General features: G+C 52.6%; 2 protein-coding genes across 5 annotated transcripts in view; one reads left to right on the plus strand and one right to left on the minus strand.

Moving 5' to 3' along the window:
- TMEM63C (transmembrane protein 63C) overlaps positions 1-22,669 on the plus strand; it is a 129,156-nt gene that overhangs the window by 14,472 nt on the left and 92,015 nt on the right. The window contains exon 1 of one of the 3 annotated variants that reach the window (XM_072762091.1): positions 11,018-11,162. The exons of 1 other annotated variant lie outside the window; for it this stretch is intronic. The gene's annotated coding sequence lies outside the window, so the exon portion shown is untranslated. Of the gene's footprint in view, positions 1-11,017; positions 11,163-11,355; positions 11,707-22,669 lie in introns of those variants that run through there. One more of the 3 variants, XM_072762092.1, reaches the window with a different exon arrangement.
- ZDHHC22 (zDHHC palmitoyltransferase 22) lies at positions 498-11,162 on the minus strand. Of its 2 annotated transcripts, none has more exons than XM_072762095.1 (3): positions 11,038-11,162; positions 8,189-8,728; positions 498-3,415 (listed from the first exon to the last, which is right to left on the minus strand). In XM_072762095.1, the coding sequence occupies exons 2-3, from the start codon at positions 8,712-8,714 to the stop codon at positions 3,150-3,152; spliced, it is 792 nt and encodes a 263-aa protein (XP_072618196.1). In that variant the 5' UTR covers positions 8,715-8,728; positions 11,038-11,162; the 3' UTR covers positions 498-3,149. The 2 variants fall into 2 exon arrangements, with proteins under 2 accessions (XP_072618196.1, XP_025852205.1); XM_025996420.2 differs by lacking the exon at positions 11,038-11,162 and adding an exon at positions 9,494-9,622.

A 22,669-nucleotide genomic window follows, 5' to 3' on the forward strand; every position in this document is an offset into this window, starting at 1 on the left:
ATAACTGAGTGGCTTCTCTTCATGGAGAAGGGGTGGGAGAAGAAGAGGAGTGGGCGGCGGAGGAGGAAAGCTCCCAGGTTAGACCTTCTACTCCTGGTCTCCATGGGTCCACAGATCCCAGCACACAAACATGCTACCACCCCTGGGGTGGTATCCGCACATTTACCAACCACATAGCACTATCCTGCTCTGTCACAAAGGACACTAGCTGATGGGCTGGAGGAGGATCCTGGGGGTTCCATGCAGATAACAGACATTGCCCTTTTAATCACTGAATTCTGAGGTGAGCCCGGGATTCCAGGAGAGGAGCAGGAGCAGCTGGAGCAGCAGGGGTGGGTCCCCAGGGAGTCTGGAGAGTGGCTATTTACCTACTAGAATAGAAGTATTTTTAATACTTACCTTCAATATTTCAATGGCTACTATGACAGTGTCAGTGCATTCCAGCCTTGCCAGCCCTACTACCAACCGTGGGGCCCGTGTGATCACATCAAATCCAATTTAACACCACATATTTTATTGATGTTTTTTTATCAACAATACAGGGCCATGTATACAAATGCTACCCCAGTTCCACACCGGGCAACCTCCCCACCATCACCACCCACTGACCAGTCTGTCAGGAGTCAACCCCCGCAGGTCTCTCTTTTATTTCTTTTCCCCATGTCAAGCCTCACAGTGCTCAGCCTCCAGGAGGCTGGGAATGGCATGGCTAGCTTCCAAGCTTGAGTTTGGGCTGGGAGAGAGCCAAGGCCTGGATTGCCCAGGACCTCTCTTCCCTTCCCTTCCACTCCCACTGTTTAAGTATGGACAGAACTGGGGGTGAAGATGCTCCCCAATGACTCCTCCAGCCAGCCAGCCTGGGCTCCTCTTCAGCCTTCTCTGCAAATATCCTTCCCCTCCAAGTGACCTGCCCTGCTGACACCAACATGGCAGAAGAATCATTTTTCAAGGGGTGGGAGTCAGTGCATGGGGGCAGTGACAAGATGCCCCTGACAGCAGAGATCTTGTTGCCTTGTTCATCAATTTTTGTTTGTTTCAAGTTTTTATTTAAATTCCAGTTAGTTAACACCAAGTGTAATATTAGTTTCAGGAGTAGAGGTTAGTGATTCATCACTTACATATAACACCCAGTGCTCATCACAACAAGTGTGTCTTGTTCATCATTGTATACCAGTGCCTGGAAGAGACTTGGAATATAGTTGGCACTCAATAAATATATGTAGGATGGATGGATGGATGGATGGATGGATGGATGGATGGATGAATAGATATGGGAGGGAGTGTGAGCCAGTGATGCTATTACCACATTAGCCCTATAGGGGGCATGAAGGCAGGACCAAAGTAAAGTCCTCCCCAACTCTGCTCAAGATCTCAGGGTGTTGTGTGGCGACGCTTGGGGTTGCTGTGGCCACCAGTTGGACACTGTAGGCTGTGGACTTCAGCCCTGCTGCCTGCATGGATGGCAGACTGACTTTGGTATACAGTCAGAAGGGGCACTTGTGTTGTCCCCACTCCTGAATATATTTCCCAGAGATTTGATCCTCTGGGTCCTAGAACATACAGCAGTGTCCCCATCGAACCAATTAGATAAGCAGAGATGGTCTCACAACTGCACCCCTACATTTTGGTCTCCCCTGTTCCCAAGCTTCAACTCTCCCAACCTCACCTCTCAGAGCTGAGCATGACCTTTCAGCTCTTCCCACCCCTGCCCCCACCTGCCCTGACACTGCTCCAACGCCCTTTCCTCAAATGCCAACCTCCTCAACCAGCATTAATACCTAGGTTGTCCTGTCTATCCAGAGACTCCCTCTTCAGTGGCTAAGTAGGATCCTGAAAGTTTGCATCATGATTTTCAGGCTTCTCCATGCCTGCTCCCCCCTTCCTGAAAGCAAATAATTCACAGGCATCTCTATAATCTTGCCTCTGGACCAGGCAATCACAAAGAGGACACCAGAATCTTGGGGGTGGGAAAGGATCTTCCGTTTCTTGACCCTATGCAGAAATTCTTTCCATGGCATGCCTGCCAGATGACTGGCCAGTCCCTGCTGGAATACCTCCAGTGGGGCACTCTTTACCTCCCCAGGCAGCCATTCAAACACTGAACAGCTTTAGCTGCTAGAATGTCCTTCAGAAATGAACCCACTCACTCTTCTCATTCTTGTTCCTCAAATATCCCACTGCCCAACCTCTGTGTGGCCTCTCCTCTTCCCTCCCCTAAGCATTCTGTTTTCACAACAAAACTCCTCCTCTTCATCTCTCTCTCTCTCTCTCTCTCTCTCATACACACACACACACACACACACACACACACACACATCCCCTTCGGTATGGTTATGCAGTCTCATGCTTCTCTCATTTATCAGTACTTCTTTCCTTCTTCCTTGCCTCCCCAGAACCTAGAAAAGACCCAGAGGCTAGAGATCAAGAAGGGAAAGCTGGAAGAGTGCCAGGGAAAGGAAGCATCCAGGCAGGTCCCAGATTGGGCTGGGGTGGCTAGCCAGGGCAGGCTGGGCAGGGGACAGCACCTAGAAATCCCTGGCCATTGGCTGCTGTCTCCCAGAGAAAAGGCCTTGGCACTTGGCATTGGAGCAGTAAACTACTGAGTTTCCCTTCCACTGCTCACAATTCCACAGAGAGGATAAGAACACACCCCTCCTTTCTCACCTCACTAGCAGTTGGCAGAGCCAACTTGGCTACCTCTTACATATGATAACTTTAAACATTTTTGCCAGCCTCTAGGCCCCAGAGAGCATCCTACCAACAGCAAGAATCCACTCTCCAATCCTAACATGGGTCTGAGAGAAGAGCTCTAGCTGATAGCAGTGATGAGACATAGGAAAGAGTGGATGAACCAGGCAGAGGGGGAAAGCAGGGGCCTCCTAACAGTTGGCTGGCTCCTGGGAGCCTAGCAATGGCTGGGGGGTGGGGGTAAGGTGAGGCATTTTTCCTGCTTGCCACGATCCACCAGCCAACACTGTTCTCTTACATGCCACAGACCAGGGGCGGATGCTAGAACCTTACCAGCTCAAGGTTGTATCAGGTCATGTGTGGAGACAAAAGTGCCATGGTCTTATGTTCAGGAGGAGTCAAGACACACAGACACACACACACACACACACACACACACACAGAAATGATGGGAATGCCTGCTACTTGTCGCGCTGCTTGGAGCTCTCACCTCCAACATTGAACATGGGGACCAGCAGGCCCAGCAGCCACCTCTTGCCGAAGACCTCCTGTAAGTTCTTGCGCCAGGGCCGGGCCCTCACCGCCACCCCCTTCCGCACCTGGTGGCGGGTCTGTCCCCGGAGGATCAACAGCAGCTGATGGCAGCAGAAGCCGGCACAGGCCAGGCCGATGGCAAACCAGAGGTAGAGCATGAGGATGACGAACATTTCAGAACCGAGGACAGCTCCTGCGGGGGGGGGGAGAGGGGGACACACCAGAATTGCTTTACACCCAGGCCACGTACTCAACTGCGACCCGGGCTGCGTTCCGCTAGGGAGAGCGGGAGATTAATGGGACTGAAGCTGTATTTTGTAGCAATCTCCATGCTGCAGCAAGGGACTGGAAGGATGAACTAGTTGACCTAAGTTTTTTCGTGGTGCGGATGGCTCCTGAGGGGAGAGGGGAGGACTGGGGGCGGTGAGCAGAAGAAAAGGAAGCTTCTCTGGGCGTGCCTAGCCGCTGATGTTTCCTCAGAGTCTGGGACTCCGCCGAATCCCTCTGCCTTCTCTTTGTGGTCTGGAAACAGGGAGATGTTTTCTCAGGAGGTGAGGCGGGTGAGCTGAGGATGCTAGAGAGGGAGCCGGCTCCCCGGGCAGTAGCCTTGACTGCAGCGCCATCTTCCTATGGAGCTGGGAGCACTGGCTGGGGGGTCTCCAGAAAGTGACAGCATGATGGAGAACAGGGCCTAGTCATCAAGAAGAGTAAGTCACAAGCTCCGAGGGCAGCGCAGAGCGTTGAGTTAGAGAATAATTCAGTCATTAATGTTAACAAGAGGACAGTGTGGCCACTAGAGCATTTGGCCAGAGCTGTCCTGCCTGTCAGAACTTGCTAAGGCTGGAAGTGGTCCCCAAGGTCATCAGTCCGGCTCCCTGCCTTGGGCAGGACCCCTCCAAACCCCTCCAAACTGGCACTTTTATTATTGCTTTTAAACCCACTGAGTAAGAGATCCTGCACCCTTCTTCAGATCTGGGGTGGTCAGTCCATGCTAGCTTGAATCTCTCAGCTCTGTGGTCTCATACACACTTCTGAATCTCTCTTAGTTGCAATTTTGCTCATCTGTAAAGTGGGTAGAATAAGAATGATTCCATAGGATGCTAGTAATCCCTGCATGATTCAGGGAAATGATGTACAATGTGGCTAGCATTCTGGTTCATACTCAGTGCGATGCTCCCTGCTGAGGGTCATTCACAGGTGAGACTACATCCAAGAAGGGCTCACATTTAACTCTTAAGACCACCAAGCTTTCTCCTTCTTTCCAGGACTTGAAGACTGGATAAGCTGCAGCCTTGGCAGCCATGGTAGAGACCCCCCAGCTTAACTTGCCCAGCGGGAGGGTGGTGGTCCACCAGGGAATTCAAAAGCCCTCCTTAGCCCCTCTCTCCCTGCACGACAAGTCCACCACTACCCCTTCCAATGAGATGAAGGTTCCTGCTCCAGAGACATCACCTTACAACCTATTCTGCCTCTGCGAATCTCAACCAAATCCCTCTTCTCTAGCATCCCCTGGCCCCACCCCACCTCCTCCCTGGTCTCTCCAGGCCCCTCAAGGGTTTGGCTTTTACAACTTGTCCGATCTGAGCAGCGGTGGACTCAGCAGCCAGGAGGATATGGACCAGATTCAGGTTTTCTCATTAGCAGCCTCCTTTTGCCCCCAGCCCTGGGAGCTTTGCTGGCACGTTTCTCCTTGCAAAACCAGAGACAAGTAAGTCCAGCTGCCCAGGGGATGGAAAGCTCATTCCAGCTGGCGTTTTCAGCAGCCCCTCAGCTGGCATGAGGGTGGCAGTGGGACAGCTTGCATAGGGCAGTTCCATCCCTCTGACCCATTTCTTCCTTGTCAGCATAGATTAGCTCAGGCAGCCACGTGCAGGATGAGGGATCCTGGGACTGCTCTTTGGGCTCCGGGAATGCTGACAGGCAAAGATGGCCCTCTAGCTGGGATGTGAGAACATCAGAGCTGTCAAGTGTAGGGCCTGCCTTGCAACTCAGCTGCACGGATAAACCTGGGCTGATGGAAGCTGTTTTCCATAGGCTTTTTTCTGGCACTAAATCAAGACATGCGGAAAAGACCTTGTGGCCTTTTCCTGGCCCCTTGCAGCAGCTACAAAAGGCTATTCTGGGGACCTGCTTTCCCTTGAAGTGTTTGAAGTTGCTCAGCCTGGCTGCCTCAGCTCCTTTGAATTATTTAATAATAGTTCTGCTTCTTTTAGAAAAATCACAGAATTCTCCTGAAAGGCCTGAATGGTCACACGATCCAATCCTTCCACCTCTCCTTCCTACCAGGCATCTGTAACACCTTTGACAGATTGTCACCCAGCATCTTTAATAGACATCCAGGGACAAGAACCTCCCTCCCTCCCAAAGTGGCTCATTCATCAAGAAGCAGCTTCAGAGGCAGCTCCAGGGAGGCCATGCAGTGCAGCGGAAAGAGGATGAGCTAGCTCTAAGGGGCTAGCAGCCCTGAGTCTCCATCTCGGGTTAGAGTCACACTAGTCATGTTGGTTTAGAAGCAACTTAACCTTGCTGAGCCTTTGGTTCCTGAGCCTTTAAAATGGATATGATGGTACTTACCTCACAGACTTGTTGTGGGGATTGAATGAAAGAAAACCTGCCTTGCTATGCTGGCACTTCTGACTCGGGGCAGTACCGCAGCTGCGGACAGCTCAATCTGTTAAACAGCTTGTCCCTTCCTATTGCCTCCTGTCCACCTGTCCTCCTGAGCAGATGAGAGAGGGTGTGCCCACAGCCCTTTGGGCTGAGAATTAGAGAGAGAGGGGATAGGAAGGGAGAAGCCGAAGGGGTGAGTTGCAGGGAGTGAGAAGGGCTGGCCCGGGGCGGGAAGAAAGGTCAGCAAAGGAGGAGGATGGATAGATGGATGAAATGGGAGAGTTGGAGATTAGAAATCTTGGCCTCCTTTTCCTGGTGGGTATGAGGAGGAGTTTGGAAAAGGGGGCGGGACTCACCCTGCTGCTGCACCAGGGATCTGGGCCCCAAGGTAGGTACTGACTGGCTCTGTTCCCCACCCCCCCCCACCCCCCCCCACCCAGATCAAAGCAAGAGCTCCTCTTCCTTTCTGTCCTGTCTCCAAAACCTAGCACATATGGACAAGCCTCAAGCCCAGGCTTATCTCAAATCAAACCATTTCAAGATCCTTCCTTTGGAACCATTCATTTTGATATGATGAAGCTACTTGGAAAAGAAAGTGTAATCAGGCTCTCTCTGGCTCTCCTCATCCCTCCACCTGCCTGTGCTCACACTCCACCCCCTGGCCCGCCCACCTACCCACCCCCGTCCTGGTTATTTTGGTCCTAGCAGTCTCCTGTGCCCATGCCAGGATCCAGAAGGCCCCAAAGCTCTGAGTTCTGGGCCGAACTCAGCCATCAGCCCTCAAGGCAACCCTACAGCTGGGACGGCTGGGGCCTTCCTACGCTTCGGAGTTCCCACTCTGATGGCGCAACAGTTCTACTCCTGCGAAGGACCAGGATGCAGTCCCAACAAAGACCAACATGATGGCTTCCCTCAGAGTGGAGCAGAACTTTTGTGAGTGGCCAGCCCAGGCACATCAAGACAGTCTTGGGCTCCCAATGGAAATAGCCATGTCTTTCTTTGTCCCTGAAAAGTCCGTAGGTGAAGAAACGTGCTAGATTCCCTGTGCTGCTAGGGGTTGTTTCAAGACCTGGGGTTGAGGGAGGCACAGAGGCTGCTGGTTGGTAGTAGTAAGATCCTGGGCAAGCTGTTTAATCCCATCTGAGCCTCAGTGTCTTCATCTGAGAGATGGAGATAACAATCTCACGCACACTCATGCGTGCATGCTACCAACTATAAGAGCCAAGTCAGCTGGAGTCAAAAGCCAGGGTAGGGATGGAATGGAAGGAAATGAGGTAGGGGCAAATTTCAAGTCCAGGTAAAGTGGTAAGAACTGCCACCAGGAGCCAGATCCCTCTAGGCCAGGAATCAAAGAGCTCTCCCTGAGACACACCATATCAAATACAGACCCCACAGGGTGCTCAGCTGAGTGCTAGTGGGAAGGCCCACATGCCTGGCTCCTGTAAGTGTGAGAGCCTCCTTGGAGGGTCAAATCCCATGCCAGTCCCATAGCTCTGTGATGTGAACATGGAACCATTCAACATGGCACATCTCCAGCTGCAGGTGCCCTTTGCTCCAAGCCATCTCTAGGCTAAAAAGCAGCCTGGTAGGAACAAACACATGGGCAAGAGGGCAGGGCTTAGCCTCCTGCTGGCTTACTGTGCTTGGTTGGCAAGACCTTTGGAAGGCAAATCCTTGGGGGAATATGTGAGCAGGGCTGGAGTCTAGGCAGAGGAAGGTCATAGCATGGGCTACATGGAGGGATGGCTAGTACAAGCTGCATGGAGGGATGGTCAGCACCCAGTCCTGTCTGGCAGAGAGTGAGTGTATTGCCTGGGTCACCAGGAGATTCTGTGCGCAAATGGTTAGTGGCAAGCAAGGAGGAGACGATGAATGAGAACTGGGGGTGAAGAGCGAGGTGGCCAGGTAAAATACAGTATGCCCAGTTAACTTGAATTTCAGATAGATAACAGAATTTTTATTTTTTTAAAGAGTTATTTACTTTAGAGAGAGCACCCTGAGTGGATGGGTGGGGGGAGTGGCAGAAGGAGAGGATCATCAAGCAGACTCCTCACTCTGCACAGAACCGGAAGCAGGGTTCCCTCTCACAACCCTGAGATCACGACTTAAGCCAAAACAAGAATCCACAGCTTAACCTACTGAGCCACCCAGGTGCCTCGATAACAGAATTTTTAAAATCTAGGTATGCCCCATGCAATAGTTAGGACATACTTATTACTAAGAAGCCATGCATTGTTCATCCGCCCTTCCGATTTAACTGGGCATCCTGTGTTTTTCTTTGCTGAACGCGGCAAACTTGGGGTGGGGGTGGAGGGTCCCTGTGTGGGGCCCAACCTGCCTGCCGAGGCCCACTCACCGGAGAAGAACTGGCTGATGGAGGTGGGAAGGAGCGTGAGGAAGGCCAGGGGGTGGGCGAAGGAGGTGGAAAGGGCCGCGGAGATGTAGGCCACGCCGGCCACCATGGAGTAGAGGCAGGCAAGGGAGGTGTAGAGGCAGAACAGGACGAAGTTGCGCATGTTCCTGCCGCCGATGCAGTTGCCCGTGAAGAAACAGTGATGGTCGTGCCTCAGGGTGACTCTGGCGCACACTCGGCAGAAGTGGGTGCTGGGTGGGGGGCACGGGGCCCTCCTGGCCGGGGGCCCCTGGCAGGCGTCCAGGTCTTCGGGGGAGTTCTGGATGACCAGGACGTAATTGCCCAGGGCATTGGTGGAGAGGAACAGGAAGAGCGCCCCGTGGAGCAGCGCGGGAGGGAAGAGGCGGGCGGCTGCGGGGTCCTGGCGCATGCTGGGCAGGAAGAGGAAGAGCTGCAGCGCCAAGGTCACCAGGGAGATGCACAAGAAGTAGGCGGGGGCCACCACGTTGAGCAGCCTCAGGGCCAGCATCCTCGATTACATTCCTAAGGGGCCCAGGGTGAGAGGAAGACTCACTGCCGTGTCCAGGGGGGCGCAGTCTGGCCGTCCCACCCCACCCAAATCCAACCCCCCCCCCCCACCCGTCCCTGGGATCAGCCCTCTCCTCTCTTCCCTAACCCGAGACCAAGCAGGTGTGATACCCTGACTGAAAGTGCCTCTGGGTGGGTGGGGGCAGGCCCTACCTCGGGGTGCCTGCTCCCTCGGTTTCTGAACATCTGAGCGACCTCTGGGGTCAGGCACAAGGAGGGCAAGGCCAGGCCTTATTCGCTCTCTGGAGGGGATGAGGGGCATGGGGCTAGGGCTCTGCTCCTCTATGGCAGAGGAAAGGAGCCCAGGTTTGGGATTTCTCCTTCAGACCCCCTTGGAGGAGAAAGCAAAGAATTTGGGGTGGACCAGAGAGAAATGACCTTTTGGAAGTCCTGCCTCACCTCCTTTTCTCTGGCCCTCTGACCCACCCCACCCCCACCCAATCCTGGGCAATACCCAAGGACCACACCCTTCACCCAGGGCTCTTTGGAGGTATCCCTGTGCTTGTAGGTCCCCGGTGTGTGTGTGTGGTGGGTGCTGAGTGGAGGGTGTTCTGTGTATGACCGTGGAGGCTGCGTGCGCCTGGCTGTGTGTGTGTGCGCGTGTATCTGTATTACACACGCAGCCGCGGCCACCTGGCTTTAAAAAAAAATCAATTACAACAATCAATACGTTCACACAGGCGCTCAGGCAGCGGGCGAGCTGGGGGGGCGCGGGAATACCTGTGTCAGCGGGTCCGGTCGGCCCCAGTCTCCGTCCTGGCTGCCCCGGCTCTTGGCAAAGAGCGTTCTCATTGGAAGCGACGAAATGTAAAGCCCCCAGCGCGCCCTCCCCCACCCTCCTGGAGCGAGAAGCCCAGACAACCCCCAGGGCGCAGAAACCCTTTCGGGGCCGACGAGCCCGCCCCGCGGCCGTGGGCGGACCCGCACCCCGCACCGCGCACCCCGCACCCCGCGGCCCGCACCCCGCACCCAGCACCCCGCGGCCCGCACCCCGCACCCCGCACCGCGCACCCCGCGGCCCGCACCCCGCACCGCGCACCCCGCGGCCCGCACCCAGCACCGCGCACCCCGCACCCCGCGGCCCGCACCCAGCACCGCGCACCGCGCACCCCGCACCCCGCGGCCCGCACCCAGCACCGCGCACCCCGCACCCCGCGGCCCGCACCCCGCACCCCGCACCGCGCACCCCGCACCCCGCGGCCCGCACCCAGCACCGCGCACCCCGCACCCCGCGGCCCGCACCCCGCACCGCGCACCCCGCACCCCGCGGCCCGCACCCAGCACCGCGCACCCCGCACCCCGCGGCCCGCACCCCGCACCCCGCACCGCGCACCCCGCACCCCGCACCCCGCGGCCCGCACCCAGCACCGCGCACCCCGCACCCCGCGGCCCGCACCCCGCACCCCGCACCGCGCACCCCGCACCCCGCACCCCGCGGCCCGCACCCAGCACCGCGCACCCCGCACCCCGCGGCCCGCACCCCGCACCCCGCCCCGCGCCTCCCCCCAGCACGCTCCCCGCCCGCCGCCCGCCGCCCGCCGCCCCGGGTCCTCCCCAGCCTCGGGCGCCGCCGGGAAGTGGGATTCCCAGCGCCCGAGACAACTTTTCCGGGGCTGAGGAGTCGGCGAGCCCCGGGCGCCAAGAAAAGTTCTGGGAAGGCGGCGGCACCGCGGCGGGGCGGGAGCCACGGGGCCTCGGCGGGCGGCCCCGTGCGGGGTGGGGCCGGTCACCCTGGGGTCCCCCGCAGGTGCGGGGCGCCCGGGGGCTGCCGGGCTCGGGCGGCGGGCGGCGGGCGGCGGGGCTCGGCCGGACTCGCGGGGAGGCGGTCGCCGGGGCTGCGGGGCTGCGGGGCGCCCGGGGGCTGCGGGGCTGCGGGGCTGCGGGGCTGCGGGGGCGGCGCTGCCCACCCGGGGGAGCCCTGGGCTCGGCGCTCGGGCGAGGCGAGTGTCTTCCCCGCGCCGGTCGCCAGGGGGGCGCGGGAGCAGCCTCCAGATGCGCCGGGGAAGGCGGCGCGGGGCCGGGGCCGGGCCGGGCCGGGGCGGGGGCGCTCGGCGGGCGGGCCCCGCACCCGAGCGCCCAGCGCCGAGCCCCCCGGGCGGCCCGGGGGCGCGGGGAGCCGCCCGCTCGGCGCCCGCGGCGGAGGGCGGCCCGGCCCGGAGCCCCAGCGAGGCAGGCGGCGCGGGCGGCCGCGGGTCCCGGCCACCGCCTCCCGGACGCCGGGGAAGCCGCCCGCGCCGCCGCAGAGGGCTGGGAGGCGAACTCACCGCGCTCGGGCCGCCGACCGGAGGAGCCCTGGACGCCGGCGCTCGCCCTGCCCGAGGCTGCAAAGTTGTGGGCTCGGCCCCGCCGGCTCGCAGCCTCCGCGCGCTCCGCTCCGGGGACTGGGCAGGTAGCGGGGATGCGGGGAGGAGGGAGCGGGCAGCTGCCGCCCTCCCACTGGGGCGCCGGCGAGGGGGGGCCAGGAGGCGGCGGGGACGGCCGCTGGGCACCCCTCAACCCGCCAGCCCCCTCCCGGCCTGGGGGCGGCGCTCTGGCCACCCCTCTCCGCGCCGCGGACTGGCGCCCCCTTCCTCTCCGCGGGCGCCGGCTGGGGCGCCCCGCCTGACCCCCCCCACCCCGACCGGGGGTCTGCAGGGAGCGCTGAGCTGCACGTCCTGGCCCTCGCCTGCTCCCCCCACCCCCAGACCCTGCCTCGAAGTGGGGGAGCCTGGGGGGGGAGATCAGCCTGCGGGGGGGGGGGGCACACCCATAAAGACCAGCGTCCTCATGCGCCCAGGGGTTGAGGGCCCCGACTCTGGAGCCCGTCGGCCTGGGTCTCCATATCCGCCATTCACCGCGGTGTGATCTTCAGATTCCAGTTTCCTCATCTGTAGAACAGAGACGTAAGGATCGCAGGACCACCTAGGTAAAGCCCTTAAACGGGGCCGCCCCTGGTAAGCACTATTGGAGTATGATGAGCTCATAATGGGTGACACTGTTTGCTGGGCTCTTGTTCTGTACCAGGCAGGGTGCTAAGCCTTGAGCAGAGGCCGGCTTGGTTAACCCTCTCAAGCAGTTCAGTCATCCCCCCATTGTATGGATGAGGAGGTTGAGGCACAGAGAAGCTAAGTCGCATGGCCAGCGTCATCCCGGGAAATGACGGAGCCTGGATTCCAACTAAGGCACAGGCTCTCGGCCTCTGTACAGCTCGAATCACCCTGAGACCCAGGGGGAGCTCTGATTTGGGAGAAGGGAAGACAACAGAAGGATTTATCCAGACACAGTGCTTGAACCAGGAGCTCCTGCCTGGAGCCCCATCCCCACCTCCCTGTTCCAGTCCTTCCCCTTCCTGCCTCCACTATTCTGAGGTGGGTACTGAGAGGCACAGGAGAAAGAGGGCCAGAGGGCAGAGACACTTGGCCAGTGTGCGTCAGTGGGGACGGGGAGGAAGCAGAGAAAGCTTTAGAGACACTGCAGGAATAATGGTGCCACCACTACCTCAATTTCCTGGGCTGTCATAGCTCACTCATCTGGCCTATTCCTATTATGTTAGGGAAGGCTAACATCATAAATAAGTGTTTATTGCTTCCTCATCTGGTTGATTAAAACAAGGGCAATCCCTGAACATAAGCACCATATGCTTAGCAGCTCAGCCTATAGTTTTGAGCCATCAGTTGTTGTTTTCTCCGTATTTTATCATTGTACATCAAAATAAAAAGGGGGCCTGAAAACCTTTCCATGTCCTCAAAGGGTTCTACATGGAAGCAAAAGAACAGCTTGCAAAGGGGCTGCATTCTGAGAATCTGGTAGCTCTGTGACTCCAGTGGCTACAGGGCAGACACAGGGATGCACAAATGGCCTTTTTCCCTTTAGAGCTGCTTTGTGTCACAATCATGGCTGTCTGGGCCCTCTTCGGTAAGCTCTGCGGGCCTCCAGCACTGGCTGGGGAGGGAGGGAGCCTGGAGAGCTTCGTTTGGGCTATATTGATTGAAGATCTCCATTCCCTAAATACCTTGAGAGTCGGGCAGTATTTCTAATTTTACTTTGCATATGGGTGTGTGGTGGGAAGGTGTGCGTCTGGATATGTGTGTGTGTGTGTGTGTGTGTGTGTGTGTGTGTGTGAGGGGAGGGAGAGAGAGAAGCTAAATGAACGTGGGAAGATGGCAGTGGGGGAAAGGAATATTCAGCCAGGAAAGAGTCTGGCTGTGGAAACGCAAATGGACAAGACCAATTACTTAGAAATATAGTTTATCAACTGGAGAGGACATTAAAGCTTCAGAGCTAGAGCTAGTATTTCCTCAGTGCCCCCCCCCCACCTCCCCTCCCCACCCATATCACTTAGTGAACTGAGTAAGAGGAAGTACAACTGAATGTTGTTTTGTTTTTCTAAACAAAATTCTAAAATTGGTGCTTATCCCTGACAAAATCAATAGGGAGGTCAATTTGAAAACTTCACCTCGATTTTGGACCCCTCAGAATTAAAAAGACTAGGAATGAACATTTTATTGCTACTTACCAGCTGTGGGCCCTGGAGCAGGTCACTTAACCTCTCTGTTCTCAGGCTTCTCATCCCTAAAATGGGGTGAAGATGTTACCTCGTGGTGATGATGATCAAATGGGATAATGTTATTTAAGCACCTCATCCTGGCAGGAGGTGGGACAATGTTAGCTCCTTCCTCCTAGCTCCCTTCTGGGCCCTTATCTTTACCCACAAGAACATCTTGCCTTTCCAGCTGAAGCAAGAGCTCCTGGGCTATGCTGGAAATATTTTGGGGTCCCTTGCGTATCTCCTAACAGGATGATTTGCCCAGCAGAGACCCTGAATACTAGCATGTTGACTAATGAGTTGACAGTGGTCTCTCTCAGAGAGGAAAAGCGATGTTCCAAGGTCCTTAAAATGTCTGGTAAGGACACAGCCACCATTGATCTTGCATCCTGCCACTACCCACCCCAACTAGAGTCTCATCCTCCATAAACAGCATCAGAAAATAATTTATAAGCTACACTCCTCATTGCCCTTGTCATATTTTCTTATAGTTAAGCCATGACTGTACCTGCAGGCGGTCCCAAGAGAACAAGAGCACAGACAGGCATCTGATTGCTGCCGAGCACTTTCCCAGAAATATGTGCCATAAATCTTGCTATTTGGTGCTATTCTTTGAATAAAATAAATTCCCTCCCAAGAGGCAATCTTTCCATTTTGCCTTAAAGTGTTGTGTACCGAAAGAGGAACTCTATGCAGCAAGCAGCTTCTCCCTTGGGTGGGGAATCCCACACACATGTCTCTCTGGCCCTACAGCTCCTAGCAGTTTAGGATGGAGAACATTCCAAGATTCAAGGGGCCACAATGAAGGAGGCTGTAGGGATTTTCCTCCATTCTCATACTCTTATTATATCATATTGATCAAGGTGAAGATAAACTGGGGTCTTAAGGTTAACTGGTGCCCTGAAATTAAGACTTCAATAGACATCCTCAGACAGGATGCTCTTTGCTGCAGATAGCAAGTCATAGCCAGGGGCAACCACAGAGTGCTCCTGAAGTCTCAGAAGGCTTAGTGAGACGCCATCCCCGCCTGGCTGGATCCAAAAAACATGTAAGTGTAATAATCTTTGTCTTAGCGAACCAAATACATGGAAATTGTATTATTACAAAATTTCTATTTGGAGGTGGTAATGTACTTGGCCAACTACGTCTTCATTTTAGCAACAACAACATTACTTTGATGTAATAAAGTGCTTTGCAGGCTACAAAGTACATCCACAAAATTAAAATTTTATTCCATGAGTCTCTCAACAGCCCTGTAGGCTAGCTGGGGCAAAAATTATTAAACCCATTTTTCTTATAAGGAAACTGAGTTCAGAGATTTGCTGCATGTTAATTTGCAAACCTTGCCTATGTTCGATTTAAAATGTGCCTTAATACACAAGAATCTCACTGATACTTAACTTTTCTGGAATATCTCACATGCATAAAGGAAACAGGTATAGAGCATACTCCCTCAGCATAAAAGACTGGCACGATTTTTACGTGAGATATTTATGTAAAATTACATGAATAAAGCAAGCTTGCAGCACATTAATCAAATGCTCTCAAGCATTCTGCTGTTTGTGGTGCTGGAGAGTGTGTATGGAATTGGGAGCCGTGATGCTCATCAGCAAAGCCCACATGTCAAGGTAGGAACAGCAGGTCTGAATGTCACCCTCTGGGTGACAGGTAACCCCAGCAGTCCCCCTGGTGATTGATGCATAAGGCTGGAATTCTTGGCTTGGCTTGGCAGCACCTCCTTTGGAGTGTTCAGGCTGTGGAAAAACAAATGTGATCTTTTACCAATTAGCCATGGTTTCCAGGGACCAAGCGGGCAGTGCTGCTAGGGATGCCTATGCCTGTGGACCGGTGCACAGTGTAGCCAAGGTGGTGGCAGCAAGATGAACTGGCCCTTTGGTCTCAAAGCATGCAGGAGGCAGAGGGAGAGAGAAAGAGGGGGCATAGGGAAGGAAAAGAGGAGGGAGGCAGAGGGCAGAGGGCAGAGGAGGGAGAAAGAGAGTGGAAAGAAAAGAAGAGGGGCCGAGGGAGTGCATGCTCATCTGTTTGACATAATCTCACTTTATGTCTTCATGATGGAGGGCGCTCAGGGGCGCAGGGGAGATCAGCTGTCTCTGCTGAGAGCGCTGCAAGGCCAGGTGTCCAGGATGGGAGGGAATGAGGCAGAAGGTTGACATCTCAATTAGAGGAGGAGGGAGGTGAGACCAGGAAAGGCACTGCAGTGCCCTTGGCTGCTTGTGAAACTCTCAGGTTGTAGTATGTTATAACCGTCACAGAGCAGCAGGCGGCCCAGACCTCACACTCCTGACCGCCAACCCCCTTCTGCCTCCATCTCCCCCAGTGCTCCAGCAGAGATGGCCTGGGGCCTAGGAGAGAGGCAGTGTGGTGTGACTGACGGGGGGTGGGGGGGGGGGAGAAAGAAAGAAAGAAAGAAAGAAAGAAAGAAAGAAAGAAAGAAAGAAAGAAAGAAAGAAAGAAAGAAAGAAAGAGAAAGAAAGAAAGAAAGAAAGAAAGAAAGAAAGAAAGAAAGAAAGAAAGAAAGAAAAGAAAGAAGCAAGTGCTTTTGGTGTGAGCTTTTAGTGCCTGCTGGCCTTGGCCTGAATCCTTCTTTTTCCCATTTACTTGCTGCGTGACCTTGAGCACATTCCTTAGCTTCTCTGAACCTCAAATTCTCTGCCCATTAAATGGGGGTTTTAGCTAACTTGCATTTTGTCATCATTTTTTCACAACAAAGCTGCCAACTCAATAGCACCTGTCCTTTCTACTGAAACAGTCCCCTAGCTACCAGCCACCAAATACTCTTGCTTGCTGCCTAGCACCTACTGCATCCATGATGATCTTGTTTGTATGTCTGTTCACTTGTTTATTGCTTCTTTTCATCGGATAGACTGTAAACCCCCAAGAACAGGGACTTACCCACCAGCTTTGTTTCTGTAGCTTAGATCCAGCACAGAGCCTAGGACATAAATATTAGAATAAATAAGAGGCAGCTTGGGGGACAGAGAGCATGAGGGAACTCTTTGGGGTGTAAAAAAATCTATACCTTGGTTGTGGTGATAGTTACATGACTATATGTTTGTTGAAACGTATAGAACTGTTTATACCTCAATTTCTGACCTTTAAAAAAATAGGCTCTAGGGAGCAATGGATAAACAGAATTCAACTCATAAAGATTCATATTTCTGGATGTTTGTTATGTGTCAGGCTGATAGGGGGCCAAGTGCCTTTGCATTGGTTACAATAGCTCTGTCTACTGAAAGTCTGACTCTACCGATTTTGTAGAGGGAGAAGTGGAGACTCAGAATGGTGGTGAGATTTGCCAAGATTGCAAAGCGTGCCGGCAGCAGAAATAAAATCTGGGTCGCGTGATTCCAGTGTCCAAGTCCCACCCAATGTGATTCCTTCTGTCTTTCACACCTAAACCCTGACACTGACGTAGAAATAAAGAGCCTGTTTTCCTGATGGCAAAGTAACATGTTATGCTAATGTTGATATCTCTTACACTTTAGTATGAATTAGCCAGCCAAAATCTTTTCTCAATGACACAGGGTGTAGAGAGAATGGGCTTTTTAAAAAAAAAAAAAAAGAATGGGCTTTTTGCTGGAGATCAGGAATGGGATGGGATGGGGGAGTGGAATTAATATAAACAGGCCTGCAGTAGTGGATGGAAGTGTGAGATGGGACCAGAAGATAAAAGGGAGCCAAAGGAGAGGGTCCGGAAGAGCAATGAGAGGACAGGCTCTGGGGTCCGATGATCTAGGGTCAGATTTGTTTCACCAGTCACCTGTACAACCTTCAGCAAGTCAGTTAACCTTTCTGTGTCTCAGGTTCCTTATCTGTAAAACAGGGTTAATTATGATTCCCACCTCATAGAGATGCTATATAGACTAAACCAGATCACATCCATAATGCACTTAGAATAGAGGCTGGCATAGTAAGTATTAAATAAGTGGCAGCTGGTGTGCCTAATTTTTTTCTTTTTTTAAAAAAGATTTAATTAATTAACTAAATTTATTTATTTATTCATGAGAGACACACATAGAGAGGCAGAGATATAGGCAGAGGGAGAAGCGGGCTCCCTGCATGGAGCCTGTTGCAGGACTCAATCCCAGGACCCCGGGACCACGCCCTGAGCCGAAGGAGACGCTCAACCACTAAGCCACCCAGGCGTCCCTAGTGTACCTAATCTTAACTAATTAAACATGGGTTTAAACCAAGATGGAAGTTTGCCTCACTCTCACACAAACGAAGTTTAAAGGAGCCAGTCCAGGGCTGGTAGGGAAGTGTCATGATCACATGGGACCCAGATTCTCTCTATTTTGTTGTCCCATCTTCCTGAGCGTGTTGTCTCATGGCCCAGAATGGTTGCTCCTGTCCCACCCATCATGTCCATATTCTAGCCAGCAAGAAGGAGAAAAAGATAAAGGACATACCCCTCTCTTTAAGGACATCTCCCGGAAGTCACACGCAACACATCCACTTACCTCTCATCAGCCAGGACTTAGTCACATGGCCACATCTAGCTATAGGTACCTATGGAACCAGCTAAAATCTGTGGGTTGTATTGACGCAAAGGGAAAGGAACATTAATTTGGAGGCCAACCTTGGCACTTTTTCTTCTACTATGGGAAAGTTTAGACACATCAAGCTATCCAGCCCCCAGGTCTCCGTACAGAAGCAGGAGTTTCCTAGCATTTTCGAGGTCTTTAAGATTCTGTTTCCTCATTGGTCAAATGAGGCTATTACCTCTGCCTTTTCCCACCCTCCCACGGACCCATACCGTCCTTCGGGCATTTCTCCTCACAGAAACAGGCCCAAGGAAAGCAGCTCCAGCCTGACAAAGCCCTGACCTCCAATGAACATGGGCAGTGAGCGCTACTGGCAGCCGTGCTCAGTGTCCCAGACCATCTGGCCAGTTCAGCAAGCTTGACAGCTGGCCTTGGATGAGGCAGAAAGGGGAGATAGAAAAGATGTACTTTATTTTTTAATTTTAAAAGACCATACGAGTAACAATTTTTTGTATGGAAGTTTTAAATTTTAATGAAAAATAAAGCCAGAATCCTTTGATCCTAAACCCAGAGATAATAATCATTAATATTTTGTGTGTGTCTTTCAATCTTCTATTCATTCCAATTTTTTCCTTTTAATTGTCAATTTGGGCTTACATCTTCATCCTCTTTTATAAAAATCAGTATTTAAAATTCTGCAATAGTAAGACAATCCTCCCATGTTGATAAATATATTTTCTAAACACCATTTTTGGGAAGATTTATTTATTTATTTGAGAGAGTGAGAGAGCGCGCACGGGGAGGGGCAGACGGAGAGAATCTTTCAAGCACCCTCCCAGCGTGGAGCCCCCCCCCCCACCCCACGGGCTGGATCCCACAACTCATGAGATCATGAGCTGAGCTTAAAGCAAGAGTTGCCTAACCAACTGAGCCACCCAGATGCCCCCAAAGTCATTTTTATTTATTTATTTTTTAAGCTTTTATTTATTTATTCATGAGAGGTAGAGACACAGGCAGAGGAAGAAGCAGGCCCCATACATGGAGATCGATGTGGGCCTGGATCCGGGATTCCAGGACCACGCTCTGGGACAAAGGCAGGCGCTAAACCACTGAGTCACTCAAGGATCCCCAGCCCAACGTCATTTTTAACGGCCAGCCTGATTGTTTCTATTACAGAAGGGACACAGTTTAGGAGGGATACACCAGAATTTGGCTTTGACCTTAGTGTCTGGTCAAACTATGCCCTTCAGTTTCATCTACAGCCTTGGTCTTTGAAAGGCTGAATTGAAGAGCTTAAGTTCAGACTTCATTGTCTTTTCTGGGCTCCCTGGACTAGTGTATGATCCATGATTCTGTGACCATGTTACATAATCTTTGCATCCAAGAAGCATAATAACCTCTGTGATACACATATGGCATGTCATTTGGATTTACTGTTAATCATTACTTTCAAATGTCGATAACCTTCTAGATGTAGCGTGTAATGAATATCTCCTTTCATGCTTTAGTTTTTGAAATCCTATCAGCCAGTTAAAGCTTAAATATATATTTATTATTATAAGAGCAAAATGCTGGATCACTCATAATGGTTATAAACATGGTCTCTTTCATGTACAAAAATGATTACGAGTTTTCAAGTGTTTAAATATAGAAGGAAACATTGAAAACTAATTCAAATATTGAGAAGCATGTCAGCCAGATACTTTTTGAGGCAACAACAGTAAAACATTAAAATAATACTATGAAACAGAATAATGGAAAGCAGATTATATTCTAATTCTGATTTTTGTAGAATTGTTTGGTATGCTTGCATTTCGTAACACTAAACCAAATAATCTTTAAGAATATCAATTTTTAGTTACTCTGTTCTTTTTAGGCCGTTAAGTCTTTAATAAAAAAGTCCAATTGTGAATACCTTTACAATTCATCTTGTAAAGATAAGCTAAAAACAGGATGTCAATCAGCCTCCTAATTTCATGAGGAAGAAAACCTCTATCATATGTAACAGTATCCATGGCGAATCGTGTCTGACCCAACGTGGCAAGGAATATAAAGAACATAAAGAGAAGAAATTATCAGGAAAAGTGAGGATCACACTCCTCCACCATCATCAATCAAAATGAAGCACGGATTTATTAACACAAATGTGCATAATATATAGAGTAGAGGAGCAAGCGGCCACTACTGGCTCTAGGGGGGTGTTATTCTTGTACCGTCATGTTACACTGTTCAGCACTGACAATGCAATTCATTAACAGTGAAGTTATCATCAAGAATAATCTCGGATACAATTTTAGATGTACTCCTGCATCAGAAACATTTGTTCCATGAAGGTGATAGTAGACGTTGGCCTGGACTGCGGCTGAATACTGGTCTCAACACTTGGCCACCTGGCATTCAACCAAAGCGTGTATTGAGTGCATCTCTAATTTTAGATTATTTCTAATTTCTCACTATTATTAGCAACATTGCAATGAATGTCCTAGCACAAACAACCCCATGGGGCTCTATGATTATTTCTTTGGCTGAATTCCTACTAGGAGAGTGGCTGGATCAAAAGGATTCCTATTGCCAAACTACCCTCCTGAAACTTGGTACCAGCTTCCCTCCCACGAGAGGAGTAGAGTAGGGAGAGATTGTATCCTGGCTCCTCCTCAGTGATGGCAGCCGCATTTGCAGCCTCCCACAGCGGTTGGCAGTTGGGTGGTTGAGAGTAGCATCCTTCAGACTGTTCCAAACCCTTCTGGATCCCATCATTGTGATTACGGCTATAATTTGTTTTGTGTTTATCTTCTTTCTGGCATTGTGGTAGACTCTTTAGGTACTTCTTGCATTTTAATCCTCACGATGATGATGCAAAGTAAATATTACTGGCCTAAATTTATAGATAAGGAAACTGAAGCCCAAGGGTTGGGTGGCCCTGCTCCTGGCCTTGATGGAAGCTTCCAGAGACCTGGCCAAGGAATAACCTGAAAGCCTTCTCTTGCAAGCAAATGAAACTTGTAAGGTCCAATCCCCATGACCCTAACTATTCAACCCTGGGGGCAGCTAAAGGGGCCCCCACACCCTTCTAGGCTGCATCCATTTCCAGCCAGGGCTTGAAGGTGGAAGAAAGGGGAAAGGCAAAAGGCAGTGCTTATGAAACCCTCCTCTGCTTTGGGTTCGGCTCTGTGTTGGGCACTTTACATGCATTGTTGCTTCTTGGTTATTGCTGAAGGAAACTGCATCAGAGCCTCTGCCTTCCTGGAGTGAGCTGCCCCTCCACCTGGGGTGTGTGTGTGTGTGTGTGTGTGTGTGTGTGTGTGTGTAGTAGCAGACTCTAACGGCACCAGGAGCAGGTCAAGATTGTTGGTCACTGAATCCTCCATCACAGCAGGGTGACAGCTGACCACTGGGACGGGGACGGGGTAAACAGTGATCACATGCCCGGGATTTGATATACATGGTCTCGTGGAGGTCTCAACTGCCTGGTGAGACACTCTCCACATCCTCCTGGGGCAGAGCCGGGGGCTGGGGAAAGTGTTCCAGCGGTGCCAGCTGCTGAATGGTGAGGGACCCCAGTAGTCCAGGAGGGATGCGCATCCTTTCTCTGATCTGGACCAGAAGACATACTTCAGTACATTTCTGTACCCTTGTAAGAGTCTGAAGCCTTGAGGAAGAAACAAAGAGCCTGCAGGCCATCCCCCCACCCCCACCACCCAGGAGCAGACAGGCTGCCATTCTGAGGCCCTGCAGGCGGAGATGCACTGTCCCTGAGTTGAGGGCAACCCTTGAGGGTGGACTGTAGGGAGCCTGAATAAGGCGCACCGACCCTCTAGCCTGGAGCAGAACTGCCTGGGCCTTGTGGGTGGTGGCAGTGAGGACCCGCCCCTCCTTCCTTCTCTTTTCCACTTCTGGACTTGGGATGTGAGGTGTCAAGGCCTAGAGCAGGTGGGGAAGGAGCTGGTCGGCTCAGCCCCCGCCCCCGCATCCTTCAGCAGAGGCACCCACAGCACCCTACGGGGCATTGCCGCAGGATCCCAGAGCCACACAGATCGGGGGGCAATCTGACTCAGTCACTGTCCAGTTATGTGACCTGGAGCAAGTTACTTAACCTCTCTGAGCCTCAGTTCAAGCCATAGAATGTGGCACAGTAACCACTTCTTGTCAGTGGGTCTAAGATTGAGTGAAGGCTCCTGCCCCATTGCCACCCCCGTCAGAAGCCAGCTCTGACTCACCATCTCCGGTGCCCACCAGACCAGGAGCCTCCCCCAGCAGAACCCTGGGACTCCTGGGGCCCCAAGGCACCATCTGGAGTGCTCCAGGATTTTACCCAAGGCCCTGTAGGCTACACACTCACTCTAGCCTTCAGCCCTTTCCACCTGGACCACACTCCCTGCCCCTCTGCCTGCCTTATCGTACTCATCCTTCAGGCTTCCCAATTGCTGTCACTTTCTGCGGGAAACCTTCCCTAAGCCTCCAAGTCTGACTAACGTGTGTCCTTCTACCACCAAATCACACTGTTTTTTGTTTTTGTTTTAAGATTTCATTTATTTATTCATGAGAGACACACAGAGAGAGGCAGAGACAGAAGGAGAAGCAGGCTCCATGCAGGGAGCCCGATGCAGGGCTTGATCCTGGGACTGTGGGATCACACCCTGAGCCAAAGGCAGACACCCAACTGCTGAGCCACCCAGGCGTCCCCACAAGTTTTAATGGCTTGGTCGGTTGTCCTCTGTTGGACTGTGAACTCAGGAAGGACAGAGAGGGTTCTGCCCATGTTTTTACCCGCAATGCCCAGAATGGAAGCTGGCCGAGGGCAGATATTCAGGACATGTACACAGAATAGCAGAATAGAAGGAAAGGATCTAGGTGGAGAACCTGTGG

This window comes from Vulpes vulpes, chromosome 6 (assembly GCF_048418805.1).
Source record: "Vulpes vulpes isolate BD-2025 chromosome 6, VulVul3, whole genome shotgun sequence".
NCBI lineage: Eukaryota > Metazoa > Chordata > Mammalia > Carnivora > Canidae > Vulpes > Vulpes vulpes.

Coding starts and splice junctions, on each gene's coding strand:
- ZDHHC22 (XM_072762095.1), bottom strand. CDS start 8,714: ATGCTGGCCCTGAGGCTGCTCAACGTGGTGGCCCCCGCCTACTTCTTG. Junction 3,416..8,188: donor CATCAGCCAGTTCTTCTCCG/GTGAGTGGGCCT, acceptor CCCCCCCCGCAG/GAGCTGTCCTCGGTTCTGAA.